Source organism: Haliaeetus leucocephalus, unplaced genomic scaffold, assembly GCF_000737465.1.
Source record: "Haliaeetus leucocephalus isolate CR32 unplaced genomic scaffold, Haliaeetus_leucocephalus-4.0 Scaffold395, whole genome shotgun sequence".
NCBI classification, from domain to species: Eukaryota; Metazoa; Chordata; class Aves; order Accipitriformes; family Accipitridae; genus Haliaeetus; species Haliaeetus leucocephalus.
In genome coordinates, this window is record NW_010972831.1 from 8621633 (window position 1) to 8645229 (window position 23597).

Below are 23597 nucleotides of genomic sequence, written 5' to 3' on the forward strand. Positions count from 1 at the left end.
TTTGAGCTTGTGTCTAAGGCTGTTCTGAAGCACATGTGAAACACACTGTACATACATGGCACTGTTGACTTTTAAGCCTCAACTCCTCCTTCATCAGATTCCAGCTCCTGGAGACAAGGGATGACAGGAAAATCTCACCTTAAGCTTTTTAATATGATCAAATAGCCCTGGTAATTTTAGACAAAGAACTAAAAGCTCTGACATAAGTGCCAGGCTCTCCTTGCTACTTTATGTTCCTGCAGTTTGCAAGCCAATCTCACACCCTATGGTGCAAATTCACACTTTCCTGGCAGTAACAAAAATGCATAACTAATCTTAGGCAGACTGTGTAACTCTTGGAGACGGGCTCTTTACTTATGGAGGGAGTGCTGGTTGGAGCCCAAACCCACTTCACTGGAACCTGAGAACCTACCTACCCCTTTTTTAGGCTGAAGGCCAATAGCAAAGAGAGGTACCTTTAATCCACACCAACTTGTTTGTCTCAATATAAAGGCATCTTTTATTACAAACAAATCAAGTAAATCACAGCATAGAATTCAAATGTCCAAAGTGCTTTTGAATTTTTCGAGCCTTACTGCCATAGGCTCTGAAACAACAACAGTTTGGGTTCAAGTACTTGAACCACACAAAGCAGAATTCAAAACTACTACCTCCTCATGTATACACATTTGAAGTGTATGCAGCAGGTATTTCCACTCATGAACCATTATATTATTATCTCATTTGCAAATAGTGCTTCAGATTCAACAAGGCGTGTGACTACACATTTCCAAGTGACACAACCATCCATTTACTTGCTTTAAAGTGAGGATAAATATGCACAGTAAAACAATCTGATATAAATAAATTTACAAAGATAAACAGAACATTTCAAAAAAAAGATTTCAGTTCTAGCTTACATAGTAAAAAACTCAAAAATTTCCTTGTATTTACAAAAAATTTATACTAGCATAGACAGTATTAAAAAAATAATTTGCATCTTCACTATTAAGAAAATCTATTAAAAGAAGTCTCAGAATAAATAGCAACAAAAGTTAAACTGAATATTTTTCTTAATTAAGGCTGAGGTTTAAAAGTCAAATCCTACAATCATCTACATGTATATGATTTAACATGTATAAGAAAGAGGATTTGACTCTTTGTTTTTTGAAAACAACAACAAATGTGCAAATATTGTCTAAAACATAAGTTGATTTGTTCTTGGACTGGTGGGTTGCAAAGCTCTTACACCTCTTTTGACTTCATGTGGGAATACAGCCCCAAATATATCTTCATGGTATCGCTTTTGGCTCTGCAAAGAAAAGAAAGGAAACCCAGGAGATTAATTAAATACTGCTAGCTCCTCCTTATTTAAGAGTTAAGTAACTAAAATGTCTTTTGCATTCATATGACTGGTTCTGTGATAATGGACTTTTGGTACTGTCAATAAAAGGAACCTATCTGAATCCCAGACACACGTGCTCCAGGACAAATTCTGGTAACAAAAGGGTCCTAAAAAGCCAGCAGACCCAGGCACTGTGTTTTCAGTGATGGGTCCCCTAATTTCTTAAACTCACTTTCCCCCGTTGGTACAATAAAGTCTCAAATTCTTGAAGTTTCAGACACACTGCAAAGCTAATGTCCAGGACCCAGACACTGGGGAAAATGGTAGATGTAAGAGAAGAACATCACATGTCACTCTTACACCCTAACCAAAGAGAAACTGTGTTTTAAGTCATGGTGGGTAGACTAAGCTGATCACTTAAAACTTTTTGACTTGTGCAATCTGCTGAAAAGAAGCTTATGGCAGCCCGCAAGATCTTGAGTGTGACTTTGAAGACTTCTGTAAACGATCCTGGAATACTGTCTGACTGGAAACAATGCCTTGCATATCATAGCATACCTTTAGCTGGAAGAAATACTCCTCTGCCTCCTGCTCATTGAGGTTCAGGTTTTTTGCAAGCATCCCTTTCAAAGTCTGAGCAACATCCTTGGCCATGCGTACGTCTCCACAGACATAGATATGCCCTTCCTCCTTATGCAAGAGGTTGCACACTTTGGTCTCCAACTTGCTTTGAATAATATCTTGAACATAGACCTTAGAAATAGAAAAAGGATCATTAGACAAGGTTTCTTAAATGCTACTTTGGCTATTGGCTTTTCTAAACTTAATGTAGTTCTGTGTAGTAAGGTTCTAAATGCCCTATCTATTCTAGCTGTGTGTTGCACCACAGCAATGGAGACAAAAAATGTCTTCGTGCTGTCTTTACAAGCCCCAGATTTGGAGGCTAGACCTGTCTCCTGATTAAACTAGAGCAGACTAAGACTCTTCTTTTTTAGAACCAGTTACAACTGCCAAAGTCTCCTAACTTGTCAGGAGAGTAGGATAGCTATAAAGAGGATAGCTTAAGTGCCGTTGTTTTCTCCAGTCAAGATGTCATCTAAGCAAAATTAATTCCCAGGGTCACTGTGTCATTGAAATGGTGATAAATGGCCAGAGCCAATTCATTTCTAACTCATGCGCTAATCAAATCCTGCAAAATTTAAGGTTTCTGAAAATGTTCCAGCTTCTAGTTTCAAAGGCTGTTTGCACTTAAAGTGCCTCTCTATATGGCAGTAAGTTTTACATTTACATAGCTTGCTTGTACTGAAGCGTACAGCGAGATTTTCCTTTCTTTTGAAGGAGTGGGGCCTTTCGCCACTTGCTCGCAATACGCTGAAGCAAAATGCTAATATTTTTTAAAGAACATTGTTAAACAGAGCCCAAATCTTAACTTGAGGGACCATTCTGGAAGGAACCAACCCTTAAAGAGCAAAGGAACCAGCCTTACTTTAGCTTTGCCAGGTTGTCTGGAGTAAGCTGTGTAGACTTCTTTGAGGACTCCCTTCCTCTTCATTTCCTCAGTTTCTTCTTTGTAGATGTGATCCATGTCTGGCCGCCGGCAGCCAAACAATAATGTCATGTCACCACCTTTGATCCCTGAAACAAACATTGGAAAGTTTGTCTTTCTTTTGTAAGCCCTGTTATCAACTATGACTATTCCCATAGAGGGCCCCGTTGTCACAGTAAGTAGCTGTGTTCCACTGTATTCCACAGTGTTCCACACCTGGAATACTGTGTTCAGTTTTTCTCCCTGCTATACAGAAAAAAAAGACGTGGAGAGGCTGGAGATGGTCCAGAGAAGGGCCACAAAGATGATCAAAGGACTAGGAAGCCTGCTATATGAGGAAAGGCTGAGAGAACTGGGTTTGTTCAGCCTTGAGAAAAGAAGGCTTAGGGGAGACCTTATCACCATGTTCCAGTATTGAAAGGGTGGCTACAAAGAAGATGGAGACTCCCTTTTTACAAGGAGTCACATGGAAAAGATGAGGGGTAATGGGTCCAAGTTACTCCTGGGGAGATTCTGATTGGACACAAGAGGAAAATTTTTCACAATGAGAACAATCAGCCTTTGGAATAATCTCCCCAGGGAAGTGGTGGATTCCACAACATCGGACACTTTTAAGATTCAGGTGGACAGGGTGCTGGGACATCTTGTCTAGACTGTGCTTTTGCCAAGAAAGATTGGACCAGATGATCCTTGAGGTCCTTTCCAACCTGGTATTCTGTGATGCTATGACTTTCTAATTAGCCTTTCTCACTAAACACCTGAGAAGGAGAGTGTGCGTGTCTGTGTGTGACAGCTTGTAATTTCAGGGTTTTGCAGTAGGATTGAACCTGCCCAAGTCCTTGAAGAACTATGTGGAATCACCTGTTGGAGCAGGTTCCCCAAATGGGCTGATACAGGCAGGCCAAAGTGTTCCTCTCCACTATTGTGGCACCTGTGTGAGCGCCTAGGGCAGTCACTGAACATATAGTATTTACAAGGACACAGGCTGCTCCTTCCGAGCAACCAAATACCTCAAGACCACCAGAATGGTCTCAAGTGGGATTCATTAGCTGTTTCAGTGCAGTGTTCAATCAGTCTTGGGATGACAAATCTCTATGGTGTTTACTTGGCTAATGTTTCTGGGTGTCTCCATCTGTACAGGTTTTGTTTGGAGGATTAGGGATGTCTTCTGCTGCTGGATGAGTTATGGCCCCCCCCTCGTGGCAACCCCCACAAGTACCTTTCTTTTCCAAGTCATAGAGACGCTGCAGCCAGAAACTTCTGAAGGGAGCAATTCCAGTTCCTGGGCCAATCAGAATGCATGGCTTGGTTGGCTGCTCTGGGAGCTGGAATTCACTAGCACTAAAATGCAAAAATATGCTCATTAGGTAATTAGTTTATGACTGACATCTCAGTGTCAGTTTCCTGAATGATTTTGAGCAGCACAGCCTAAGTTACCAATTTGAAAACAGTAATGGGGCTTAACTTGGTGACAGTTGCTTCTTGTTTCCTTAGCTTTACTTGCTCTATACTGGATATGTTGACAGTTGGGATGGTGTCATATGAATAGAATTCTTTCAGAATTTTCTAATGATTTATGATTTTACTCAACATAAGACATGGTAAAGGATCTCATCACTGGAAGAGAGGGAGTTCCCTCTCTTCTCAAACTCAGATATTCCAATTTGTACTCAACCAGTCACTTGAAAATCATATGTAAACAATGAAAAAAAACCACTGAAGAAGCTGACCTAAAGAACCGTTGTTTGGGGTGGTTTTTTTCCTTTTCTTTTTTTCTCTGTCACACACTCACCTCCGTATAAAGCATGGAACTATTTCATTGAGAGCTACGGTATTCAGCCACGAGCTGCAAACTCCATGGTGCAAAGGCCCTTGTCCATCTAATCAGAGCAAAGGAAAACACTTCTGTCAGTATTCAAAAGCTGTTTTTAAAAAAAACACAGTTTATACTTAAAATTATGGTTTTTAAATAAGTGTATATCTAGCAGTGATTTATAAAATAAGGATACACTGGTGATGATGATGCAGGATTTTAGCAAATCCTGACACAGTATGAACACCTGCACTGCAGTATACTATTCTGCATGTATCATGATACAACTTTTTGTTACAGATGTGCTTCATGCCATATAGCAGACAGTCTTTTTCCGAACAACAATGCAGCCTAAATATCATTTAAGAGATAAATGAAAACATCAGTTCATTACCTCTTGTCCTGTAGTTTACAACTGCAACTGTCAGATGAATCTCTCTGGGTGTCATGTCACAGGAGGAACTGACAGAATAGTACCTGGGTTTCAGAAATGGCAGCTGAGTCAGTAAGAAAGCTGTTGAGACCTCAGCAGAAGGAAACTCCTCCAGGACCTCCAGGATGTTCGGGCTGTTGTAAAACTTCCATTTGTTGTATTCTTCTGTGCTCTGAAAGCCAAAGGCCATCATCACAATGTTACCAGGTCATACCGAGTTCAGGAAGAGCAGGGATATTTGAAATGTCACTTATAAATAAGATTCCTGCTTTACATTCAATTAAATATGCAGGCAAATCAACAGAGAATTCTCAAAATTTTGCCTAGACCAATACTGGGGTTTCCTAAAAAAATATTTAATTTTTGAAAACAGAAGTACAGAATATGCACTATAATCTTCTCAGATACCAGCTCTCTCAGTGAGGATGTAGAAACTAAATTAGAACCTGTTTCTCAGCCCCCTGCTATGGGAAATCCACAAAACTGTATGTGCCCAGATTCTGATACCTACTGAACCTTGCTGAAACCAGCAGGAGAAGCAAGCACTTGCCACACCTATGAGACACTGGTTACTTAAAGCAACATCCCTCTTACTCTCATGGTACTAAATTCTCTGACAAAAATATCTACCAGCTCCCCTCCAACCCCTCCACCCGCAAACTGCAAAGTCTTTTAATGGCACTTCATCAGAAACCACCATGAGGCAGGCAAGAGAAACAGGCAGGCAAAGTGACCCAACCCAGAACCACAGAGGAAACACCAGATCTGAAGAAATCTCTTGATTCCCACGCCTAAGTTGAGCCACAAGACCACCCTTTCTCTCGCTGTGGTTGGTTTTACAAGCACACAGAACATGTAACAAAGGGATAAAAATCAAGCACCATCACTACAAAAATTTCTTAAGCTTCTGCTACACAGTAAAAGGGCATCAGATGGTCCAGTATATAGTACTTCTAACATAAATCTAGCCCTAATGATTACCTGACATAAAACTTCCAGTCTCTGTTTGTCTCCTTCCGCTGTTACCAGCTGGGAGAGTTTTTTTAGCAGTTGTTGGGAGGGTGGAGTAGTGATATCAAGCAAGTATGTCAAAGCCTCGGTGAGTGTGCAGGCTGGAATCTTTTTGTCACTTGTCCAGTAGCCACCTGGAAATGAAGGAAACAAAAGAACACTTGGCAATTCCCACAGCATTTGACAGCTGCAAAAAAAAAAAGCTTTGCAAAACTCAGTGTCCTTCAAAATATGAACTTCAGACTAGGTTGCAGCAGGTCTAGACAACAGGGCCCTTCTGAAAAGTGGTTAATGTGAGGTTTCAAACTTTTTGTAAGGGGAGGATCTGATGCAGAGAATTGCATGATAACAAAACACCACTTTAAAATGAAAAGTCTTTCTTTTCAGGAAATCATCTTTCTGTGCGTCAGAATCCTATGATTTAGCAGATTGTTTCTACTAACGTGGAAAAAGATGGTCATGACATCTAAATCTATTTTAGGACTCTGATATGTAGCAACAATAAGGTAACTCTGTTGATTAATTTAATTGCAGTCAATGGCCAATTCAGCAACTTAATTACAGCGTCAACCTAGGATAACTGTGTGAACCCTGGTGAAGTTACCATGGACTGCCAGAGTATGCAAAATCAGACTTGAGAATTGTAAGAACAACTAAAAGTATCAACAAAATCCCATTGAAACTTAAGAAAAGGATAATAGAATCAATTTCAGTCTATAAACATTCTCAGGAATTTTAGAGAAACCTGTCAACAATCCTCTGTTGTTTTATATAAACAGAACCAACTTACCATCAGTGCAGGTTTCAAGTCTGATAGCCTGATCAGCTGGAGGGGCATCCTTGACATGTGCAATGAGGCCATGGACTAATTCTGGCTGGTTGCCTGGGAAAATCCCAATATGTTCTCCGGGCAGGTAGTGCACTTCCTGATTAGTCTCACAGGAAAGCTTAACGAGAATGGTAACACGACTAGATATAGAAAAAAAGAGATCAGACAGACCCTGGTTACGTTGACAGGATTTCCCTTGAATTGCGCAGAAAAGGAATAAATCTGAATTGATAGCTGGCAAGGGCTTACTTGTGTTCATTACCAAATTATCAGACCAGCTTAGTACTTATATTCCAGATACTTGAAGTACTTGGATCAAAACAAATAACATGCTGAAGTGCTGCCTGATCTCTCCAGTATATAATAAATGTGCCTGCAATCAGCCAATGAAAGGAAGTGCAGCTCTACTGAAGACTGAATAGCTCACATCCTAAACCAGCTCAGAGGACTTCCCATAAGATGACTGCATTTAGAACAGGGATGAATGAGACCTACCAGAGGATATTGAAGAGGCATTCACAGATGCTACTTCTAAGACAGATGTTAGCACTGATTATCTTTTTGTATTTCTTTGTGTACTGTCTTTTCTCAGCTTGCTTTGCAGTACAACTGAATGCAGCAGCTTCTTGCACTATACCTTTTTGGTTTTTCAAATTTTTTTTTTCTGCTAAGGGGCAATTTTTCCTCTAAATAAAGTAAACATTTGCCTGGCATGTAGCATACCAAGCAAGGGAGAGGGACCATACACCTGACCTTCCACATTTAGTAGGTATCAAAGGGTCATATCACAGAGTTATTTATTTCCCTACACTCCTACAGACTCTACTGGGAAGTCAGCTCCTATCTAAACCAGAGCTAAGACTACATGTTCTTGCGGTCTTGTGATAACGGTTTACTTCTACTAACGATCATACAAAATTCATACATATTTCTTAATAACTGCGGGGAGAAGATGTTTATAACCAGGCATTTCAGATGTTTAAGGTTTTAGTAAAATGTAGTATTCCAATATTCAAAAGGATGAGGTATCGTACCTGGATTTTGAACTTTGAAGATTCTGTCTGAATTTCAACTTCATGGGAATTATATCCTTGGAGTGAATGTTTGCGAGCGCTGTTGAGAAAAGAGGACATGACTCATGGCAATTTTGCGATTAGGTTTAAAATCTCTTCAAGTACTATGTAGAAAAAGTACCGAACCATGCTTGCCCTAGAATGCGATATACTTTTAGTTGTGTGTCCTATATGCATGCCTTCCGTGACTAAAAATAGTTCATCTCAGCTTTTGTTCTTCTGGGGCTGTCAAAACGTATGCTAGTTCTGCTGTTCTGATGTTATTGCACTGGAAAAGACAATGACTTATGCTACGTAAACCAATGTCTTTTTGTCTCTGACCACTGTACTTCATTATATGCATCCTATCATCTAGCAGGACTAATATAACTTCTAGAAAAACCTTTATAGTTCAGACCTATCTGAAGCAAAATGGACAGAGGAAGTGGAAGGTGGGAGGTCATACCTTTAGCCAAGTTCATGGTTTGAGAGTCATGCACTATCCTGTAATTCTTAGGATCCCAGCTTTCATCAGAGGTATATACCTTAGGCAACTGAATACTGTTTTTCCCACGGATGTTAAAAATGTCACAGGCAGTCTAGAAAAAAGAAAAAAATAAGGCTATTCATTATTAAAAAAAATGAAATTCTTAGCGTTGTCGTAATCCTAATGAGGAGATATCAATTTCACAGATTGCTATTTTTAATTGATTCTGTTGAGTTTAGTTATGTTATAGGGGTTCAGTGAGTTCAGTAAGGCTCCACTTCTATACCAGTATAGCTAAAAAACTGATCTACTTCAAAAAATTCTGATGTTTGATGCTGCCACCCTTGCTCATACCGACCACTCCATTATACAAAAGGTTTCATGGAACTTTATGTGAATATTAAAAAAATATGAGAAAAGGGACCCAATTCCCTCTTCAACTTAGGCAAGCAGTAGAAAAGAGGGGAGCTCAAAATTCAGATATAAATCCAGATGTTTGCTTTCCTTCATTTCCCCCCATTTTTATGGGATGCTAGTGAATACTGAAATAAAATGAATGAATGAACGAACTAAAATATGAGCTATTTACATAGTCACCTTGAACGCACTGACTGCCCATGTGCGAAAGGCTTCTTCTTGCCCATTGAGTTCATCTCCTTCACCTATTGGAGTGAGCTGAGAAGCCCCTAGTTGGGCAAGTTTTTGGTCAATGGCATGAGCAAAGGCACAGAACTCTGGATACATGCTGGACCCCAAACCAAACACAGCATATCTGCAGAAGGAGATAAAAATAAGATCACTATGTTATACTAAATGAAATGCAAAAGGACTCAATCCCATGCAAACCAAACAACAAAGTATTTTTACCTAATTTTTTTTCTCAGCAATTTCAGGGTGAGCAAGGAGTTCTTCAAGGTCTGTATAAAAATTCATAATACTTCAGGTTAGAAAAATACCCTGAGTTAAAACAAAAGTGAGACCCTGATACATATCTTACTCAAGTACATGGGACAAATGAGAGGGTTGTCTTTGGCCTCAGTCTTTGAGTTGAGCCTCATATATACTTCTGAGGTGAATATTACCTTTCCGTTATTTGGAGAATCTCCATTTCCAAAAGTGCTAGTAACCACTAAAAGAAGTGTTTCTTTTTCCAGGTCACAAATGTTGTACTCATCCATGCATAGAATCTGGAAGGTATAAAGCTCATGAGAAATTGCTAGCAGACATAAGAACTAGCATTAGATATCTCTGTGATTGTCAGATGACCATTGACCAAATTTACAAGGCATTATGCTAAATGAATACAAAATCAAAGTTCTAGTCCAACTTATATTTACTGAACGTTCAAAACACAGGTTTAGAGAATGAAAAAGCTTGCAGAAGCTTATAAAACTAGCCAAACTTCTTTCTCCATTTAGTGTGGATGATTTATACTTTCTTACCTTAGTGTTGAAGGCACAGTTGAACAAAGTGCACAGATTGTTGGCTAGTGTTTCAGATTTCCCAGTCTCTGTTGCATAGATTACAGTGACCTTGGACCTGGTTGCCATTGTTTGTCGCATGAGCGAAGATGCAAAGAGTACAGCCCTGGGGAGGAAAAAAAAAAATAAAAATCACATATAATTTTTAATATAGCTACACAGTAATTCAGATTGATTCACAAACAAGCTAGGAAAGACTGATCTTGAGCATGGTTTTTCCTTGGAAGATTGTTCAGAAGCAATACACTATAGATAACCCTGAATAAGAATCTTAGATATGGATATTACCTAACTGTGGACAGGTAAGTCTATGATTCAAACAATTCAAGTGGTCCCTACTGTAATAATTATTAAAAAAAAACAACAGTGGAACAGAAACATCACAAGAACAGAATAGTTGGACAAAAGCGTGAAGACTCTTATTTGAACAACTTACTTTGCCAAGATGCTAAACTTTATTTCTTTTTTCTTTGGCCTCCGTGTCTCATCATGCCAGACATGTGTTTTCCATGCATCCACCTTTTAAAAAAAAAAGTTAATCTTCAGGTAAGAAATGTAAAATAATAAATACACAATTTGTATATCTTTGAAACAGCCAAATTAAATAGAATCTGTACATACAATCCTCTGTGTGCAAATATCGGATCAGTCTCTGTAGCATTAAATTGCATTTTACTTACAGCTTGAGAATTCAACAGAACTAACATAACCTTCCACAGTACAATAGATATTGCCTGATATTCATGAATCTCTCTAGTGAACTTCCATGTTCATTCAGACTTCTTCAGACCCCATACTATTATCTGCACTGCTGAAGTTGTCTACTAGAATCATATTTTTTTGGCTAATGTGTACCTGGTAGTAATAGAAGGGAGTGAGGACATAGTTCAACATCTCCTGGTGGAACACAGGAGTTATGCTCCCTGACATAGGAGGTACAATCCACACCCAGTCAGCTGGGCAGCCTCCTCGTACACGGTACTCATTCTGCATGTATTTCATGAAGGACTCAGCAGCTGAGTGGTGATCCATGATAGTCACATTTTGTTTCTAGAATAATTGCAAAAAGAAAGACATACATTAAAAAAGCCCATTCTGCTCTTCTTCCTGATGTAGTTAAAGTAATCCTTTTGCTTTGGTCAATATTTCAAGGACTTTATACAGTGCTGGGAAATAATTACTATCAGTAACCATTACATATATACAGATTGAGGTGGACCTTTGATTAAGGACTCTTACGTCTTTTTTTTTTTTTTTTTTTTTTTTTTTTTTTAACATCAGCATTTTACCTCTCCAGCACTAGGAGTGCATGCTCAAAAGCCACTGACCATTTTTACCTTTCGTACTGTTATGGTATGTTAAATAAACTGTAACTGTAAATAAAATATATAATCCAATGGCTTTACATAGATTTTGACACATAGACACACGTGCTAAAAGGATGAACAATGTTGCCCTTAACTTCCTTTTCTTTTTCACTCCTTTCTGCCTTAACCTGAGATTTTTTTTCTAGCAACAACAGGAAATATGGATTCCTCTAGTCTCCCAGGTGTAAATCAAGAATAACTCTATTGGAATCCCATTGATAACCTCCACTGAGCATTGGTCAACTGGCACTATATTTGTTTAAAGCTGTTAGAAGTGAACACAGTATTCAGTGTCTCTCCAGGTACCACTCGTTGACTTACTTGGAAGCTGTAAAGCACAGCCACATTTATCTCTACAACAGCTCGGTCTTTCCACAATGATGAAAGTTTGTTTGTTTCCAGTCCCATTCTTCTTCCTACCTCCTGCATGTGAAGAGAGAGAAAAGGGAAAAGCAAATTTACTATGTGGGACTTACACCTCATGATTTGTCCACCTCATCACATTAATATGCAGGTAAAAGTACTGTGGAAGGGGGAAGTCAGTCTTATGTTGGGGAAAGAGATGGCACCAGAAACACTTGAGGTTAGAGGTAAACTTGAGTTACGGAGTTCTGGTTCTTGAGGCTATTCCAGTTTGGTAAAGCAGGGAATGGTTCTCTCCTGGACTAAATGGTTTTAAAAGTAGCAGTATCTGGTTATAAGTCATCATTATTCATTTGTGCTAATGAGGTGACTAAGACCTGAAGCTAACCACCAGGACTCCATTGCTTTGTCAACAGCAGACTGGAACTGACATAAATATACCTCTGAGAAATGTACAGAGACCAAAAGTCCTCAATCAGCAGGACTCAGGGTAAAATTGAGGAAGAATTCCCTTTAGACAGCATTTTTTAATATTTTTTTTTTCACAGCTCAGTTTCACGATTCTATCCGGGTATTTGGAACTGATACTGTCAGAACACTGTAAAAACAGTCTTACAATCTGGCAGTCATAATCTTGGCAGAAATTCAAGATGACCCACAATAGTCAGGATAATGTGTCAGATTAGTGCTGAAGCGTTAGTGTAATGTAAATACAACACCCATCTCAGCAAAGACTGACAGCATCTCTTTTTCAAAAAGTTCCATCCACCAAGTTCATTCCCTTCTCAGATCAACACAACTCTACTTCAGAAGATTACCTTCAGGATGTTGTATCGCTGTACATCACAGAAGTCTCGCACTCCTATCTCTGTCCCCAGGTACCAGCCGTTGAAAGGACACCCAGTAAATTCCAGGCCTCCCACCTCAAGAAGCATGTTGGCAACAGCAGGCAGCGCATACCACTTCAGATCTAAGTCCTTAAACCATTCATACCTGTTAAACAAGCATTTTGATTTATTACATTATGTCTCTTTCCCTCCTTTAGGTGATAACCAGAAAAATCCAGGAAGATAAAGAGCACTAACTCTAGGAGAAATGACCCATGAAGCACAGTCTGCAAAAGCTCATAGCAGTTTTCATTTACAATGTGGTAACTTGGAATTGCCTCTAAAGAAACTGCAGAACAGTATTAGAGAGTTCTGCAACCTGCAGGCCAGACCCAAAGCAAACAGGAAGAAAAAACAAGAAAGGAAGGCAATAAACATGTTGTTATGAGCACAGCCATATTTTACATGTGTATTACACTGGCATAAGAAATGATGATTTTTAAAATTCTGAATACAATTGAAATGTAGATTGGGGAAAAAAGATTTCCAACAAAATTGCTGTTGGCTTCCTTAATTTAAATATAATTTTATTGTTCTAAGAGGCATTTTATCTTTCAGATCAATTTACCATAATTTCATCCCAACAAAGAACTCATAAAATGACTGCCACAGGCACAGGCTAATAACCTGCCAAGGTGAGGCAGAAGCAAAAATGCAATTATCTAAACCTTGTGTACTTACTTTGGATGCTCCATTGGCACTTCAAGGACAATTTCTGGCGGGAATTCAAATATTTCTGGGTCTTGGCCGTTTGCTTGGAGAACAAGTGGAACTACATCAAAGCGGCCATATTTCGGCTTCCACCCAAGCTCAATGCACAACTGTAAATAAAGAAAGTACGTTTTGGGGTTTTTTTAGGTTCCCCTGCCCCAGATTTGAAGACGAAAAAATGTTAACCCTCTAAAACCTACGGAGGTAATTTTTAAGTGATAAAGGTTATCTTTCCCATTCAAACAATGTTGAGACATGTTGTTCAAGTACTGATTGTGTCTCTGACTTAAGAGGAGCATTAGCTCACCCTGTTCTGAGGTGGAGGGGAGTATTTTTATATCAGGATTGTAAGAAATTATTGCTCCAGCCCGCACCTAGAACCTGTGGGGCAGAACATCCCATTCACTCCTTACCACCACACTTCCCTCCCAATCTGCATAAACATGCAAGAAAAAAAAAAAGAAAAAAAGACAGATGGGTTCAACAAGATGGAAAGCATTTGTGATTCTGTATTTAGAACCGTACCTGTGTGAACTCCACACTGGCAGGGTCTCCTACAATAGACCCATCTGGCATTTGATATCCAGCATATCGGATGAGCTGGCTGTTCCAAACACGAAAATCATGTTTCCCATCAGTCCTCTGAGGGAAGATAGTGATGGCTGATCTGCCCAGAGAGACAATCAAATCGCATTACACCACAGCACGACATCAAATGCATTCTAATTATTAAGACATAAATTGTTACCAACAGCAATTATTTTATATTTCTAAAATAAACATCAGTAGAAATAAAATCATTCATCCTCTCTACCCACCTCCCTGAATCTCCAAATCATCTCTTTTCCCCAGGAATTACAAAAGATTTTGCAACATCAGCCATGAAAGTTACAAAATCTCAAAATAGTTGATGGTATGCAAGACGAACATATAAGTACCAGGAGAATTAAGAGCAGAGACAAGTTGTCAAAATATTTAGATAGACCATTTCAGGTCTTACGTAGAGTTTTGAATTCAGATCTGGATGTGATTTTTGTTGTTTAAAATTAAAATTAGAGAGACTTACCTTATATTTCCATTGTTTGTGGCATACTGAATATGACGACAGATATGCTCAAACATTTCCTTCGCTGTTTTACAATCACGTGCATCAAATACCTATACGTTTCCAAAAGAGACATAAGAAAAAAACCTGATTTTGAAACAGTAATGTAAGCTCATTATTTTTCTTATGCATTTACAGAAAGGAAAGATTAAGGAAAAAAGTGAAATGAAAAATCAGTATTTCTCAATTTAACTGTAGCTCCACCAGGAAAGGTTCATTTTTATTGTTCTTATATGCATCCTTCTTACACGTAACAATCCTCCAAGGACCAAGACGTGCACCTGGTTCCACAACATAGCTGGTTCCTATGCTAGCACTTCTACATATGTTTTCATTCAACTATGAAGCAGAGAACTACAAAAAAACCCCACGTTGATCTTATGATATGTACAGGAGGGAGTAGCCCTCAGTTGAAGCAACTGGCATATTTTACCAAAGTAAAGGACATTCTTCTGATTTACAGCAGATGACTTTGGCCCATAATTTCTAGACTCGTAGGTTACCTGTAGATTGGACCACTGGATTCTCCCGATACACCTAGGTGCATTCCTCCAGGCCTGTTTGGCAGCAAAGACCAGTTCATCTTTTGTCAGATGGTAGGTTCCTGTTGTTTCTATCTCCTTGGTCACTGTTTCCAGTCGGACCAGGTGTTCTTCTATTTTTGGCCTTTTGAACAGGAAACAGACATGGAAAGAAACAATGAGAATTTAATTACTTAGAACTGATTTAAATTGCAGACATTCTTCTTATATTCTGGGTCAAGAAGAGCACAGGCATTGCTGAAGCCATAAAGCTTTTGAGCATCCTTTTGCACGAGAAGACTTCTACTTACATCGCTGATTTTATCTGCCAGGATGCAGATAGATTTCCAGGGAGGGGATTAGCATCTATATAGGCTGAGATATGGCAAGTTTGGATAAACACAAGAAACGTGTCCCTGTTAAACATCTACACTCCGTGGATGTGAAACAGGTCAACATAAAATACTCTATCCTTCATGAAACCATCCATCACCTCATGAAGTCAGCAATTTCACTGTGCTTCAGCTGTGAGAAGTCACCATCATCTGCTCCCCACCTCCCCTCTACTGCAGCACACTTTTGTCCCCAAAGCATAGCTGTTATCCATTGCAGCAGTCTAAGGTCCAAGATTTTTATCAAAAAGCAGGGGGTATTCTAGGCAAAGGGATGTGTTAAGTACATAGGACCCTGAATACTACTGAGGAGAATTTTTCCTGGCTTCAGAATTTAGGAACTGTCTTTATTGAGTGCAAATGACAGAGCTTACTAGCCTAAGGAAGAAACTAACACACTAGAAATTTAAGTAGCAACACCATCCTTTCACCACCCAACACATACATGGATTGATCACAAGCTTTTCTGCATAAATTTTCAGTTTAAATTTGGATTTTCTAGATTAGTTTGGAAAAAATTGTCAAATCACAAGTAAATGGAAAGTAGAGAACATGCTAGCTTCAGCCCAGAAGTAGGATTACAGTGACTGTCCTCTCAAAGCTCTATTATTTTCACAGGGACACAGCTATTCTGAGCAAAGTAAGTAGGATTTTCATTCCTAAAAGGAAGTGCTGAGCAATTCCTTTGTCAGGGAAACCAACTCTAAAATTCTTTAGCTTGATAACAGAGAATGAAGTCAAAATATTAGGAAATATTTATCACAGCACAGACAAAAATTGTTTTGTTGGCTTACAGATAGAATGAAAATAGCCTGCACTGTCTGAGAGTTTTCACATTTTCAACAAGATGAAAGATCAAGGGCAAGCATGTAAGATAGTGTAAATCAGTGTGATCAAATAGCCATGAGCAGAAACAGAGAGATGTGCAAATGTAATATGCTGGCAAGTCAGTACAGCCTGTGTGTAAGACAGGGACTTTCAGAAAGATACAGGAAGAAAGCTTTGTAGAAGAGTTCAAAGTGTCTAAAGAAGTAGCCATTATGTGGCTGAGTCCCTTTGAAAAGTCTGATGTTTTATAATGGCATGAGCAAACACTGAATTGTCACTTGAAAGCTTGTCATGTGAAAACTTTGTCACTGCAAACTCTTGGACCTCAACCAGATGTTCCAGCTTTTCCTGCAACAAGACGTCTCTGCACCATGTCCATTTTTGTGAAAACACAAACCTCTTTTCTGAAGCTAGAGCATCCCTCTCAGCATGCTCAGTAAGCTTATGTGGATGATAGCACAGAGCAAGGTTGAGAAGCAAGAGACTGGCCTTCCAATCTTTGGCTAAAGCCTTGAGAGTCAAAACAGAGAACAAAAGAACACAGAGAAAAGATACTTGGAACAGCACAAACAAAAAGTATTATCCACATTATTCACATCTAAGACTGATTTGAGTAGGAGCTAATCCCATAACATCCAATGTTAAGAAAACAGAAAGTAACATTCTGTAAGAGAGTCCTAACCAAGCTGCTTATTATAAACATACTATAATGTAACACACTCCGAAGGGATGGGGCTGAGGAATGCACTCTACAGAGTCCCTTTCTGTATTCACAAGACCTGGGATCGGCAGCATATGAAGTGCAGTGTTTTATTTACCTTTTCTAATAGTCCTTATCTATTTTTTGAATGTGTGCTATGCATAGTTACCGATAGCTGTGAAGAAACCAAACACTCCTATAGTCTCACAGACAGGTAGAGGACTTTTATACCAAAAATGAAGGTAAAGTTGGCTTACTCTTTAAATGAATTGTAGTACTGCTTGATAAAGTCTACTGCCTGAGGTAAAAGCTCTGCCGGTGGAACTGGCCCATCTCTAGTACCTCTCACCAGGCCCTTTGGGGTCATGAGTGCCCCTTGGCAGGCTTTGGTCCGGCAGTTGATAACCTGAAAAACAATCAAATGTCAAAAAATAATGCTGCACTCTGTGTCTTTTCAAAGTTATGAAAAATCACTGTTCAGGTTTCCATATCTTACCTCCTTTGCTGTCAGGTGTAGTGTGTCGAGTAAGCTGGATCCATTTTCCAAGTTCCTTATTTTTACGTGTCTTGGACTTGATATTTGGTTTGAAGCTTTGATACCATTTTGGAGAGGGTTCTAGACAGAGAAAAGATAAAAATACATACTGTCTTCAGACCTACTAAATATTTTAAACCTTCATTTTATATTTTATTTGACCATTAAAATGCTACAAATTAAATTCAAGAAACTGGGTATAAATGTGATCTTCTCTAACGTGAGTATTTATTCATTTGAGTACAAAACTATTGACCTAATCCACAGTTTGATATGAAATGCAAAAAAAGTATTTTTTTACTAATCAAACAATATCTACTACTGCAAACACCTCTTAAATTTCAATAAGGCCTCTTAACGTAATAGTCACAGTCTCAGGAAAACAGCGAACCAGACAAATTTGGAGAAGGGACGCGTTTGTTACTAAAAGCTGGGTTTTCAAAGGTGAATAAAGGTATCAGGCACTCCATTCCCACTGGGTCACCTCTTTTCCTTAAGTCTTACCAGAGCTCCTTTTTGTTCAGAAAAGATTTTTCATCCAAAGATCTCACAGCAGTCCTAACCTCATGCAACCACGGTTAGTCCTCACGTGAGAACTTTGAGAAATTTTAAGCAGTAAGCACAACCTGTGTGAACTGTTAGTATCAAACAATTAAACAGACCTCTCTCCCATCACTGGCCTTCGCTGAAGTTATGATAGGTGGCATGTCTATCCGCTTCTTGCTCAGGTCATATAATTTGGCATCATCATTTTCTAAGCTTTAAAAGAGAGAAAGACAATTCAGTATAATGCAATGTGCTTAGTTTTTGTTAGTTTTACCTGCAGCATCAGCAGGGAGATGCTCAGATCTGTCTCTGAAATGTCTACTGAGTCAATAAGCCAACCATTCACAGCAGTGTGAGGGGTGGAGTGGACTTCAAGTCAATAGTAAAGCTACACTCACCCTTTCCAGATCACTATGTGGGAAGGGAAACAACAGGTATGGCCTGGAATGGTAAGGGTTGAGTATCATTGCTGTAAGCTAGACAAAGGACATCTGTACAATTATGATCTGGCCAGAAAATCCTCAGTGGAATTAAAGAGGTTGAAATCTTCAGGGAAATGTGTGAAAATTTCAGCTAGGTCCAGTCTCCAGCTTATTAAGCAAATAACAAACTTTAATATTAATTTCCTTTGTTTTCTCCATTAAGTCTTACTTTCTGAACTCCTACCTTTTAATTTGGGTATCAGGTGTCAGAGGATGTTCTAAAACACCCGAGAGGCATCCAGACTACAAACTCCAAACAAAACCCTTAGTCTAGAGAGGGCAACGATGTGTTTTAGCTAGCAGAGCATATGTGATCACCCACCTCCACTAGTCAGCTTCACGTATCTTCACATTTGAATATAAACTACTTTGAGCAATGACAGGAAAGGGTAGGGAATGGGCAGAGAAAGAATGGTATGCAATAGAAAACTGAAATAAGTAACAGCCTGAAAACTGAGAAATTTAATATGCACGTGCAATATATTTTATACAGTGTCTTGTATAAATTGCATCACATACTTTACCAACTTAATTACAGCATTAATAATCACTTTGCTAATTTTTATAGCATACACATGCCTCCTAAGTCCTAGCATACATGAAACCATTATAACACACCAAATCAATGTAGAGCTATGAAAGAGAAAGCAAGATAATTTCTTTCCTCAATGATTGTATAACTTAGACACAAAAGCTTAAATGTACCTTACCAAGTCACCACCACCCAGTGACCCCCAGGGACAGCTGTTCTTTAGTTAATATTACTGCTTTGGAAACACATTACAGGTTTCTCCAGAATCTATGTCACTTAATATCTTTTGTTTTCAAATGAAAGAGAAACTATGAAGCTATTAAAAGACAAAGATCTCACCCATGGATCTCCCTGTTTTTCTCCACGTTATTATTGATATCCTTCTCTTCAGAGGACTGGTTCTTAGCAGCATGAGATTTGAATACAAACTGCCATGGGCACAACATTTTGTATGCTTTATTTATGATTTTAGTTCACAGTGCTGAACACTTCTGAGGAGGAAAAAAAAAAGCAGTTAGGTCAGCTTTTGACTAAGAAGGTAACTCCCTTTAAAAGGGCTCAGAAACTCACCAGACTAACTGATCTGTTCTAATTAACTTCCTGTTTTAAAAAAGGAAAATTACTTGAGTCTTAAAGAGTATTGATACTAAAACTAACAGTTCTCTGTCAGAGAATTTCAAATGTCCCCCAGTTGCATAAACCAGCAAATATCAGTATCTAAGAAAATCAGATGTGTGCTTTACTTCTATGAAAAGCATGCCTCGACACTTGTCTGTTTTTTTAAGTTCTGTGTTTCTCAAAAGTTTGTTAAGTGTTATTAAATGTTCTGTTAATTCACATCACTATATGTTAGCTAGGGAAAGGGATGTAAAATGTTGCAGTGTTATTCACGTAGTAATGAAAAAAAATTGGTCTGCAGTGTATTCATCTGCCAGAGACAAATGGAATTCTGAGATTCTGAATTCCGTATTTTGTAAGATATATATACATAGCATATATTTGAATGTAACATATATATAAGAATGTACAAAGTTTAATGCTATTCATTTGAACATACATTTTCTGCTAGTTTCTGATCCTAAAATGGATTTTTGTGCCATGGAAGGTGTGACAGGAGAAAAAGAGCAGGCTATTAAATTGCTAGGTAAAGCAGAATTAGCCTCAGCATTTGAATCTGGTTCATAACAGAAATCAAAAACAGATGTTTCAAAAAAATTAAAAGATAAAGAAAATATACATTGTCACATATTTCTGATGTAAATTATGTTTTATTTTGTTATCTATATTGCTTCTTTAGCAAAAGTAAAATTTACAGTGCTGGACTCCCAAGATGCTGTCTGCTGTAAAATCACACAAGAAAAGAAATGCATGCAACTATCTGTGCAGAAACTGTAAGGTGTTAGGACTTGTTCGTTACTCCAGAGAAAAGAAACAGTGTGTAATAAGCATTTCTCTACAGTTACAAAATAGAAACAAATCTAAATTACTATTCTGCAATAAAAAAAATGCTGCAGTGTGCCTATACATTTTTGTAAAACACAGGGGAAAAAGAGAACGAAAGGATAGGGAGAAAGTAAGAAACAAAAGAAAGGAAGGAAGTGAGAAAGAAAGAAAAAGAAAAGAAAAAAGAGAAAGAAAAAGAGTAAAAAAGGAAAAAATAAAAAAATGTAAAGAAAACAAAAAACAAGCCAGAAAAAAAACCCAGAAAAACAATACACAAAAAGAACAAGAAGAACAGGAAGAAAAAATAAAAGTAAAAATAAAAATAAGACTAGAAATAAAAATAATTAAAAAATAAAAAGAAGAATAAAAAGAAAAAAGAAAAAAGAAAAAGAGAAGACATTTTCCATTCACTGGCACTCAAAGTAAGAAATTGCTTGCTTTTCATGTTTTTTGCAACAGCGTTCTTTAAATAACATTTACAATATTACCTGTTACACGCACAAACCTTTAAATCAGCAGAAAGGGCGAAGTTTTCAGAGCAGCAGGACAGCTTGGAAATAGAGCAGGAGACTGATTCCAACAATTCTAATACAGAAAAAAAAAAGAAAACCCAAACAGTTTGCCATATAATTACTCCACTTGCGAGCTGCAGTAAATGAATGGCAAACTGAACACTTAAACACAGTGCTGTCTTACCTTGCTTTTGTGAGCGATCTTTCCAAACTTGCCAGGAGATAGTCTTCTCTGTCAAAGTTTCTTTCCTTTAATCCCTCCTGGTCTGTATCCCTCCTGGGAGGCAAAAGCTTTTTATACTCCAGGACCACGTAAGCAGAGTAAGGTTACACATGGATAGTGGACAAAAGGGGAATCCCAAACGCCCGTTTCTTTCAGAACTGAGGGTGTGTAGCTGATGTGTAGCTCCAGTATTACATAATGTCTATGATGGGAGGGAGAGCAGTGACTAGTTCCTGATGTTACAGGCATCCCCTTCTTCCTGCAGCGTGCTATAACCTTGATTTCTACATGCACTCAGCAATAAGGACAGTGTATACGTGGAACAGTTTTGGCAACCTTGCAGACAATGTTAAAATTAAAAAACCAAAAAAATCCTGAAAGTACTCTTACAGATTTTGTCACGGGATGGCCATTCTCCTATACATTAAACTAGCAGCTGTAGGAAGAGAGTAAGCAACTTCAAGAGAGATTTTACAGAACCACAGAGCTTTAGGACATGGACCAGTAAAGCATTTAAACAGGTGATTATAACTAAGGACAGGTATTTTAAGTTTAACATAAATATATTACTTCCTTATTTTTGATCAAGTTTTAAAGGATCTTTCTCAATAGACTATTCATAGAATTTTTTCCTCTCCAGAGCCCCCTGTTCCATCTGTTGCTGCCTGTGAGGTTTGTCCCTTTGTGCTTTTCCAACATACTAGAAAAACTGGAAGGAATCTGCAACTCCTTGAAGTATAAACTATTCACACCATGTTGTATGTGTGAATACCAGAAGGACAGCTAGATGATGAAGATGGGATTATTGAGCTGATTTTCAATTTTAGACATCATGTGGACGTTCACATATTACAAAACCAGGTTTCTACCTGCAGTCTGAAAGCCACAAGCAATTCCAGAGCCAACAGTGGCATGCAGCACAAAGTGCTGCCAGGCAACTGCAGACTCAGAAATGCTGTGGTACGCTAGTACACTCTCAAGGATTTTGGCCTGAGTTATTTGTTCATTGATGTTATGTATGACTATTTTAAGGAAACCCTTTAGACCTTTTCAAGTTAAAGACAATTCTTAAATCCGCTGACCAATACAAAGCCAAAATTGTTACAATGATAACTAGAGAAAGATTTACAGGTGCTGATCAAAGATCTACAGAAGTAAGGCATTAGGCTGCAAGAGAAACAAACACACATTGTCTTTTCATCTGTCACATTTTTACTGGACAAGCTTGGGCAAGGCATTTTCTTCTTCCTGTGTCTAGTTTCTCCATTTAAAAATGAACATTAAGTGCTTGTGTAAAGCACTCCTAGAGATAAACAGAGTTATGCATACATGTCTTCATGCATCAATACACCTGTATATATCCCATCTAGGGTTGCTAGAGATGAATCTCTTGAAAAATAGACCTGAGTTTTCTGCATTTGAACATTCATCTGCTTGACTGTATCAAGCCCATGCTTCTTTGCATTCACTGCTCGTGGATGTTCACACTCAGAATATTTTTTTTTTTTATGTGGCCTTCCTCTCATGAGAATTATCACTTGACATCCCTTCGTTTAAAATATTCCAGACATCTAATCAGCAGGCAGAAATAATGTGTGAGCTGTGTGACCCAATGCCATGCCACAAATTTCTACCTTGCTTCTGATTCATGACAAACCATATAGACAGTTGTAATTGCTTGAATGTGAATACAACTCTATGTATCTCAAGGGTCAAAATGAAGGTGCTTGAACTGAAAGGAAACTTCAGAGTTCAAAGAACAAGGTTACACTCTTCTTTGCATTTGCTGTTTTGTCGGGGTTTAAAAATTCTATTTGCATCCTTCCCTTTCTTATTCAATCTGACCTCTCTTTTCTATGGAACATGGGGAATCTTAATGTCTAGTACTGTAAAAAAGAACATATCTTAGTAGAAATTTAAGTGAATTCAATTATGTCCCATGGTTTCTAAGCTTTTATTATTCAGCCTCCTTATTTCCTTGTGTGTGGAGACTGCTAAAATCAAGGAAAGGCTATGTAGGGATTGGATATGAAAAATCAGATTTGGAATGACCAGAAGAGGAGAAACATCTTTCTTCATGAGAATTGTTTAAAGGATTGGCTGAGGCACAGCCATTCAGGGAACTGCTTAATCACTCCAGTTTTTCAAACAGGACTTGCTCTTTTACTTCCCGAAATCAATAATAAAATTCCCTCCGTATAATAAGAACAAGAGAGCACCATTCATTTCTTAGGTGGAGTCAGAGATTAACTAAACAAGCTCACGGTGCACTCCTTCTACAAATATTCTACACTGCTTGGAAAGTTCTTCCCTCAGAAAACCAATTCTACACAGATTTCCTATTTTTGCACAATCACTTCTGCCTCTGCCATATCAAAATGCAAGAACTAGTTGCTTTTCTTGCATTAACTTTGATGAAAGAGGTGCCCTTTTAGAGCAGAATGTTTGACCTATTCAATGGCATTCTGACCATG

General features: G+C 38.3%; 2 protein-coding genes across 3 annotated transcripts in view; both read right to left on the minus strand.

The window, feature by feature from the left end:
- Nucleotides 1–505: 505 nt before the first annotated feature.
- NOS2 (nitric oxide synthase 2, inducible) lies at nucleotides 506–21124 on the minus strand. Of its 2 annotated transcripts, XM_010573849.1 has the most exons (28): nucleotides 21085–21124; nucleotides 20894–20973; nucleotides 19285–19436; nucleotides 18048–18144; nucleotides 17347–17466; nucleotides 17108–17256; nucleotides 14913–15075; nucleotides 14371–14462; nucleotides 13830–13971; nucleotides 13275–13414; nucleotides 12525–12699; nucleotides 11665–11766; nucleotides 10832–11026; nucleotides 10413–10495; nucleotides 9938–10082; nucleotides 9578–9682; nucleotides 9363–9412; nucleotides 9093–9267; nucleotides 8475–8607; nucleotides 7991–8069; nucleotides 6918–7096; nucleotides 6098–6261; nucleotides 5078–5288; nucleotides 4663–4750; nucleotides 4090–4211; nucleotides 2811–2959; nucleotides 1883–2077; nucleotides 506–1291 (listed from the first exon to the last, which is right to left on the minus strand). In XM_010573849.1, the coding sequence occupies exons 3-28, from the start codon at nucleotides 19389–19391 to the stop codon at nucleotides 1178–1180; spliced, it is 3474 nt and encodes a 1157-aa protein (XP_010572151.1). In that variant the 5' UTR covers nucleotides 19392–19436; nucleotides 20894–20973; nucleotides 21085–21124; the 3' UTR covers nucleotides 506–1177. The 2 variants fall into 2 exon arrangements, with proteins under 2 accessions (XP_010572151.1, XP_010572152.1); XM_010573850.1 differs by lacking the exon at nucleotides 20894–20973.
- A 16-nt stretch (nucleotides 21125–21140) lies between these two features.
- LYRM9 (LYR motif containing 9) overlaps nucleotides 21141–23597 on the minus strand; it is a 62767-nt gene continuing 60310 nt past the window's right edge. The window contains exon 7 of the transcript XR_774775.1: nucleotides 21141–21177. The gene's annotated coding sequence lies outside the window, so the exon portion shown is untranslated. The remainder of the gene's footprint in view (nucleotides 21178–23597) is intronic.